General features: G+C 60.4%; 1 protein-coding gene across 1 annotated transcript; it reads left to right on the top strand.

Moving 5' to 3' along the window:
• The first annotated feature begins 533 nt into the window (after positions 1–533).
• Positions 534–7,534, top strand: SLC13A5 (solute carrier family 13 member 5). The gene is made up of 11 exons (XM_066635268.1): positions 534–647; positions 1,343–1,479; positions 1,857–2,077; positions 2,754–2,916; positions 3,129–3,251; positions 4,017–4,229; positions 4,400–4,527; positions 4,833–4,951; positions 5,936–6,097; positions 6,449–6,586; positions 7,406–7,534. The coding sequence occupies exons 1-11, from the start codon at positions 549–551 to the stop codon at positions 7,532–7,534; spliced, it is 1,632 nt and encodes a 543-aa protein (XP_066491365.1). The 5' UTR covers positions 534–548.
• Positions 7,535–8,113: the final 579 nt, after the last annotated feature.

The following is an 8,113-nucleotide window of genomic DNA, read 5'->3' as shown; positions in this document are numbered from 1 at the left end:
AGTGCCTGGGATCCAGAGGCCCCTCCCCAGCAGAGGGCAGGTCCTCCCCCCCCAGCTCCACCACCTTCGTCTTGACCAGCTGTGAGTGCCAGGGCTGCTTGGGGGCACAGGGTCCTGGCATTGGTGGGGCTGGTTCTGGAGTGCCCCTGAAGCTCCGGGTCTGCCCGATTGGCAGGCCTGAGTCCCCGCCTGGTGCTGAGGCCTGGAACTGGACCTGGCCTGGTCCTTTCGACCCCTTCCAACCACTCCCCCTGCTCAGGACGAGGGCAGGGAGCGCTGAGTGCCTACTTCTGAGCAAGACCAGGCAGGCCTCGGGCCCTTCCCTGGAGGTCTGCTGAATGGCGCCTGTGCCAAGTGACCGAAAAGTGGGGTGCCTGCTTCCCCCCCCCTCCAGTGAGTCCTGTGGGCACTGAGTCCTGGAGCCTGTGCCTGAGCCTCGGCTCTGACGAGGTGGTTCTCAGACTCTCCGTCTCGGGGAGGCAGAGCCCCCCAGAGCTGACAGGGCTGTCTCTTTGCAGGAGGCCAGGTGCGGCTACGTGATCCTCCTCATGGCGGCGTACTGGTGCACGGAGGTGATCCCCTTGGCTGTCACTGCACTCCTGCCGGTGGTCCTGTTCCCAGTGCTGGGCATCCTGGAGTCCAAGAAGGTAAGGCCATAGGGCTGCCGTGGGGCCGCCCTTGACGTTGCTCAGCTTCTCCTCTTCCCTTGGCTGAGACCAGAAACCCTCCTGGATCCCAGGAGAGCCGGGAAGAGGCGCAGCGCCAGCACAGTGCGTGGGACCAAAAAGCAGCAGGCAGAGGAGAGGCCCCAGGAAGGCCAGTGTGGGCCCGGGCAGCAGTTGGTGCCCCCCAAGGGAGGGGCGGAGTCTGCACTTCCTTCAGTTGCCCTGGAGGGAAGGTGGGCTGTGGCCTCGCTGGCCAGGAAGAGGTGCTCGGCCCTTGCTCAGAGATACCACGGCACGGCTATTATTTTGGATACCCCACCAAAGAGTCTCGTGGTGCCTGTTTAGGGTGGGCTGGAGCTTCTGCCTACATTTGCCTGGAAGGCACCACAAGAGGCTTTGGGACACTGGGTGAGCACCCGTGGGTGCTCCCTCTCTGGGCATGCTGCTGTCGAGACACTTGCTGGCATTCTGAACAGGCCACTCAGGGTGGGGCTGACCCCCTCAAGCCCCGATGCTGGAGCAGTGATGTCTCAGTCTGGAAGAGCAAGGAGACAGGCACCCCAACAGAGAAGAGGAGCTGGACAGCCACTGGGAGGCTGGGCCCCTGGGCAACGGGAGGGCGGTGGTAGGTCCTTGTGGTCCAGCCAGGCCCTGAGTGGAGCCTCCTCTCCTCCCAGGTGTGTGTGCAGTACCTCAAAGACACCAACATGCTCTTTGTCGGGGGCCTGATTTTGGCGGTGGCTGTGGAGCACTGGAGCCTGCACAAGCGGATTGCCCTGCGGGTCCTGCTGATCGTAGGCGTGAAGCCAGCTCTGTAAGCCAGTCTCCCCCCACACACACACACAAAGGGGGCCTTGAGTGACCAGGCTTGCCAGCAGAGGGGCCAGATATGCTCCCCAACAGAATTGCCAGCCTCCCTGGGATACCTCCCTGCCACGGAGGGGGGGCGGTTCACACCTACCTGCCAGCAAGGGCTGAGAAAGATCCTTCCCCTCCCTGGGGCCTTTGGAGAGCTGCTGCCAGGCACTTGGTGGCCCCCAAGGGCTTGGCTCAGCTCCCTCTGGAGTGAATAGCACCAGCCACTTGGGGCCCGTGCACCAGGGTTTGCCTGCCAGGTCGCCTGGAGGCGATTTGCTGGCCGCCAGGGGTCCTGCCACTCACAGCCTGCCTGCCTGTTCCTCCTTCTCACAGCCTGATGCTGGGCTTCATGGGGGTCACGGCCTCCCTGTCCATGTGGATCAGCAACACGGCCACCACCGCCATGATGGTGCCCATTGTGCAGGCTGTTCTCAGCCAGATGGACAGCACTGAGCAGGATGTGACTGAGGCAAGGACTGGAGGGCACAACAGTGTCACTGCCGGCGGGATTGAGTTGGAGGGGAAGAATGCCATGGCTCCCTCCACTGTGCAGGGTAAGTGGAAGCCCCTCCCCACATGCCTGGGCAGAGCAGCATGCTGGACTATCCCTCCATGGTGCACTGGGGGGGGGGGGGCAGAGCTGAAGCAGTGGGGCAGGCATGGTCTGGGGAAGGAACAGCCAAGTAACTTGTGACACCCGAGCCAAGTGCAGTGGGCAAGGCTGCCTGTCACACCCGAGTTGTCTGCCCCTGCACCTTTGTGAGGCTCCACAAGACCCTCTGGTGGGGTTGGCACAGCCACCCTCCTGGAGTGAGCGCAAAGGGTACCCTCAGTGCCCCAAGCCAGTCCCAGGTCCTCGGTGGGCAAGAGGCTCTTCCCAGAGGGAGGAAAGGACCCACTTCCAGCACACCTGCCCAGTGGGCTGCTGGGAGGAGGGTGCCTGGCCTCACTCACCAGGGCTGCCAACCCAGATGGCCTTCAAGGAAGAGGAGTGGGCCAAGCAACAGCAGTTGGGCCCCGTAGAATTTGGAGGTCTCCCTCAGCTGGGCTAGACTGCCAGGGACAGGCCCCAGGAAATGGTTCCTACCTCAAATGCCTGCTCCTGGGCTTCCTGGCGGCAGCAAGTGGACCAGCTGCTTCTCTCCTGAGCTGGCAGCACCATTCTGAGGGACACAGCCCTGCAGTGCCTCTGCAAGGGGCCAAGGGACACCTGTTCTGTCTCAGTTGTAGGCAACGGGCACCTCTATGACAACTCTGGAGAGGAGGCCGGGGAAGCCAAGAGGCGCATCAGCAAAGGGATGACACTTTGTGTGTGCTACGCAGCCAGCATTGGCGGGACAGCCACACTCACTGGGACGGGGCCCAACCTGGTCCTCAAGGGGCAGATGAACCAGTAAGTCTCCTGCTGCAGCAGGGGTGGGTGTTTCAGGAGCAAGGCAGCATGTCCTGGTGGTTTCTCTTCCAACCAGATGCCGGGCTGCAGGTTCCTCAAGAGGAGGCCTTCTTGAAACCTGCAAAGTTCTCTATCCTTTGGCCAGTCTCAAAGGGGAGGGGGCGGTCTTCCCACCGCCCTCGGGCCAGATGCTGGTCTCCTCTGGTCCACAGGTTGTTCCCAGAGAACGGTGACATCTTGAACTTTGCCTCCTGGTTCGGCTTTGCCTTCCCCAACATGCTGCTGATGCTGACATTGGCTTGGCTGTGGCTCCAGTTCTCCTTCATGGGATTCAAGTAAGAGCCAATGAATGAATGAATGAATGAATGAATGACCAACGCTGGCTGGACTCACCTCAGCACTATGGCCTTTGGCACCGGGCTGCCACTGCAAAATGTGGACTCTGCTTCTCCGAGCCTCCCCTGGGCCTCCCCAGTGCAAATGTGCCAGGGTCACAGGATGAACTGGCTGCACATGCAGGGAGGGCAGCACTGGCCAGCCAAGCTGTGTGGCTCTGTCGGAAGTGATTGTGTTACAGGCCCCTGGGCTGAGAGTGGACTTGGCCCCCAGGGCTGCTGCCTTGGTGGAACCTTCCCAGAGCAGCCAGTTCCCTGCACTGTGGAGGGATGTCTGTCCTGCTCAGCAGTCAGCTGACCACAGCTGCCGCTTTCTTTCGCATTGCTGCCCTTGCCTCTGTGGCCCTGAAACCTGGCCTTGCACTCAGTTGGTTGTGAAGTGGCGAGCCGCCTGGCTGTCTCGGAAGAAATGGCAGCACATCGATGTGCCTGAGCAAGAGAGGCACAAACTGGTCTGGTAGTCAGAGAGAGCAGGGCCAGCTGGGTAATGCTGGCCAGCCAGCCAGCCAGCCAGCCGGCCGGCCGGCCGGCAGTCCAAGGAGGAGACCACTTCCCAGTCCCTCGGGTGCTCCTGCAAGGCCTTTCTAGTACACTCACCCCAAACTTCACTAGCCCCAGCCCCTACTTTTGTGCCAGAGGTCCAGCAGCTGGCCAGGGACCCTCCATCTGGTCGGCTGCTGGACCCATATCCCCTCCTGCCCGCAGCTTTTGGAGGACGTGGGGCTGCAGTGCACAGCGGACGGAGCGGGAGAAGGCCATCCTGGGCCTGCTGAAGGAGGAGTACCGTAAGTTGGGCCCCATCTCCTTTGCGGAGTGCAGCGTGATGGTGGTCTTCACACTACTGATCCTCCTCTGGTTCACCCGTGACCCAGGCTTCATCCCTGGCTGGGCCACTTACCTCTTCAACCAGGACAAAGAGTGAGTTGCCCTTCCTCCCAGCAGCTGGGTTTGTGGAGGCCCCAGTGGGGTGGGAGGTGGGCCTCTCCCTGGAAAGGCGGTGTGGTGGTGGGAATGGGGGCTGGCTGGCTGGCGGTGTGGGCTGGGGGGGGGACTTCCAGTCTTCTGTGTGCTCAACTGATGTGTTGCAGGTATGTGACAGATGCCACTGTGGCCATCTTTGTGGCCCTGCTGCTGTTCATCATTCCAGCCCACAAGCCCAGAGGCAGCTTCAGCTGCAGCCAGAGCAGCTGTGATTTGGAAGAAGAGGAGAAGGAAGGTAAAGGAGCTGTGGGGCTTGGGGCTCAGTCAGATGCTGGCCAGGAGGGAGAGAGGGAGGAAGCCCGCTTGCCAAATGCCTGGGCTGTGGGGTTTGGGAGGGCCCAGCCCGCAGGCCACCTCCCTACTGAACAGAGCAGGGGCTAGTTCCAGCTCAGTGCCTCAGAGAGATTTTTGCGAGCCCCCTATACCCTCCAGCTCTGTGGGTGCTCCCCCCAGATAGCCCAGCCAGTGGCTGCACACCTGGGTGCAGAAGGGCGCCCCTGGACTCTGCCTGACTGCCTGCCTCTCTCTCGCCCTCTGCAGCCAAGAAGCAGCTGGTCTTCCCAGCCCCACTGCTAGACTGGAGAGTGGTCCAGCAGAAGATGCCTTGGAACATCGTGCTGCTGCTGGGGGGTGGCTTTGCACTGGCCAAAGGCAGTGACGTAGGTCTCTTCGGCCAGGCTGGCATTTGGTGTGTGCAGGTGTTAAAGAGAGAGAGACCTTTGCAGGTGGCCACCTCCCAAGCTGCTGCTGCTCAGACGGGGCCCTCTTCAGCGCGACCAACATCCCTGTGGTGCCAGGCGGGTGGGCTGTTCCTGGCAGCAGGGGAGGTGGGCATGTGGTGTTGCCTGCACCCTGGCGTGCCTTCCTAGGACAAGGTGTCCCCGTTCTAGCTGTAGGCCCTGGTGGGACAATGTGCAGCCTGGCATGGTCTGCTGGTGGCACTTGGCACCAAGACCCACTGCAGCTTCCCTCTGTGCAAGTAGCTGCCCTTTGAGTTCTGCTCGACAAACTTGGCCTACTTTGAATCTGAAAGAGCCTCTGCACACGTGCGCACGCGCAATACACCCCCCTTCTGAGCCTCCCAGTTGAGCTTGGCTGGCACCGATATGTAGAGCACAGACAAAGAGGAGTCTGTGCGCCTGGCCAGCAGCCTCGCTGCCCCACAGCAGCACACAGAAACCGCATGCAGTTAGATCCCTTCGGGGGCTGCCATGGCAAGAAGTGAGGCCTGGCAACCTGAGCCTGTCCAAAACGGGGAGGGCCCCACACCCTCCTGCTCAAGCCCCAGTGCACAAGGCCGCCTTCTGCCTGCCGAGGCCTCCGGGGGACTGCTGCCAGTCTGTGGCAACAGGCATCCCTGGGTGGGAGGGGCCAGAGCCGGACTCAGCAAACGGCAGCCTTCCCCAACCCCGGCAAACTCAAGGCTTCCTTTCGCTGCTGCTGTTTTTAGTTCCGCTGTTCTGTTTTAATGCAACTATTTATATAATGTCTTCAGTGGGTTGAGGTTCTTGAAAATGGTGTTGAGCTCCTGTGCTGTACAACATCCCACGTGCTGCAGCATGGCAGTGGAAGGAGGTGCATTGGGGGGTGTCTCATGCCCTGCTACTTTTCTAGACATGCTCTATTTCTCCCCCTCCCTCCAGGCTTCGGGACTGTCCAAATGGCTGGGGGACCAGATGAGCCCCTTGCACACGGTGCCCCCTTGGGCCATTGCCATCATACTCTCCCTGGTCATTGCGGTCTTCACGGAGTGCACCAGCAATGTGGCAACAGCCACCCTGTTCCTGCCCGTCTTTGCCTCCCTGGTAAACCTCCCTCCCTCCCTCTGAGGCAGAGCTGTGCTGCCTGGCTCAGTGTGCGTGTCACGTTGTAGCTCCATTTCAGGGCTTTTTTGCATTGTGCCCGCTGAGGCCCAGTGCCAGGAGAGTGGCCTGGGGAGGGGGCGCAGGTGTCCGAGGCAGTGGCACACCACCTTTGCCTGCAGAAGGTTGTGGCTCCCAGATGTGGCTGGCCAGGAGGAAACCCAGGTCACAGACTCATGTTTCCGAGAGCTGCCTGTCAGCGCTGGCAGAGCAGTGTGGAGCAGGGGCTGGGATGTCCAGCCTCCCTCCTGCCAGCTGTCAGACCTGACCCCACTCTCTCTCTCTCTGGCCCAGTCGCAGTCCATTGAGGTCAACCCCCTCTACATCATGATCCCCTGCACACTGAGTGCTTCCTTTGCCTTCATGCTCCCAGTGGCCACCCCGCCCAACGCCATTGTCTTCTCCTACGGGCACCTTCGTGTCTCGGACATGGTGAGTTAACAGCCAGCCATGTTCTGGAAAGTGTCTGGCAGCCTTGGGAGGCCAAGGGAGGGGGTCCTGCGCTTTAGGTTCCAGGCAGTCGCACCAGACAAGCCTCTCGCAGCCTGTTGCCTGCGAACCAAAAGCACTTCATTGATGTGGTGTGCGCCTGCAAGAAATGATGGAGAAGGCTTGTCAAGAGGCCTGCACCAGCCTGAAAGAGGCAACCCAGTCATGCAGGTGATCCCAGGGGCCTTTTGCCAGCAGGGGTGTGCTTGAGTGGGCTGTGGGATAGGCTGGCTGCAGCTGTGAAGCTCCCCCCCCCCCCTTGCAAAGATCTCTTGCAAAGTTGCTGAGATCTTTGGGATGGATTTTGCAGGGGGGGGGGAGGCTCATGTTTCACCAGTGTTCACTCAATCCTGTGCTTATTGCTGGAATGTCTTCTGTCCTCTGTGTTGCTTTGGAGGCTTTCCAGTCAAGCAGGGGGGCCTGGGAGTAATAACAGCAGAATAAATAACCAAGCCTTGGAGAGGAACCTGCTGTCAGCTCACAATGGTGGGCCACATCTCCCCAAAGACCAACACAGGGAGCAGGAATCGGGACCATCTCTGAGAAACAGAGACACCCTCACTCTTCAGCATTTCCAAGGACATGTAAATGACTGAGCAGTAAGAGCTGGGGGGGGGGGAACACAACCAAGTTGAGGCCTGGGGGGGGGGAGGTCTCTCATGGCAGCCTCTGCCTTCTCCTCCTGTTCACCTCTGGCTCCAGCAAGGACCCTTTGAGCTGGACTTAGTGTGCTGTCATGTCTCTCCCCCCCTCCCTTTGCAGGCTAAAACAGGCATTGTGATGAACATCATTGGAGTCCTGTGCATCACGCTGGCTGTCAACAGCTGGGGCCGAGCCATGTTCCACCTGGACACCTTTCCATCCTGGGCAAACGTCACAGTGGGAAAGTGAAGGCAGAGCTCAGCCAGGGAGCAAGAGGAGGCACGTGGACCCCTTTGCCTCGGCGTGTCTTGCCCCCAGCCTCTGCTCCGTGCCTTTCTCCACCCTTTGGGGGTCCACACTCAGGGCTGTTGCCACAGCTGCCCACGCCACCTTTGGACAGCATGGCTACCGTGGCAGCATCTCCTGTGGCTGGTGGAGGCCCAGCTGCCTTTCCAAATAAACTGGGAATAGAATACGGGTTATTTGACCAAATGCAACCACACCTGAGAAGAAGGTGAGGCACTTTTGGAAAGTGTCTATGGATCTGAAAGGCCTTGGGGAGCGCAGGGCACGTGAGTTGGCTTTTGGTCTGAACTTCCTCTAGTCTCGTGTCTGCCACAGGTGCTTCACTGCACAGGTGGGAGGCAAATCCAGGCAGAGTTTACTTGATGTGGGCCCAACGGAAGCCCTGCCAAGGACTGCCTCTTCCACTTAGGCAGGGATGCGATCCTCAAGTGGAGGAGAAGGGCCAGGTGTCTGAAATGGTGTAGGAGGCCTAAGAGGACCTTGGCAGGGGTGGCCCTCTCCTCTGCAGGCTGCAGCCAGAAA

This window comes from Tiliqua scincoides, chromosome 8, assembly GCF_035046505.1.
Source record: "Tiliqua scincoides isolate rTilSci1 chromosome 8, rTilSci1.hap2, whole genome shotgun sequence".
In the NCBI taxonomy this organism is placed as follows: Eukaryota; Metazoa; Chordata; class Lepidosauria; order Squamata; family Scincidae; genus Tiliqua; species Tiliqua scincoides.
This window is presented reverse-complemented; position numbering and strand designations above follow the sequence as displayed.

Excerpts from the sequence above, each read along its gene's own strand:
- SLC13A5 (XM_066635268.1), top strand. The coding sequence starts at position 549 with ATGGCGGCGTACTGGTGCACGGAGGTGATCCCCTTGGCTGTCACTGCA. Across the intron at positions 1,480-1,856 it reads GTAGGCGTGAAGCCAGCTCT|CCTGATGCTGGGCTTCATGG; the intron begins GTAAGCCAGTCT and ends TCCTTCTCACAG. Across the intron at positions 4,952-5,935 it reads CACTGGCCAAAGGCAGTGAC|GCTTCGGGACTGTCCAAATG; the intron begins GTAGGTCTCTTC and ends CCCTCCCTCCAG.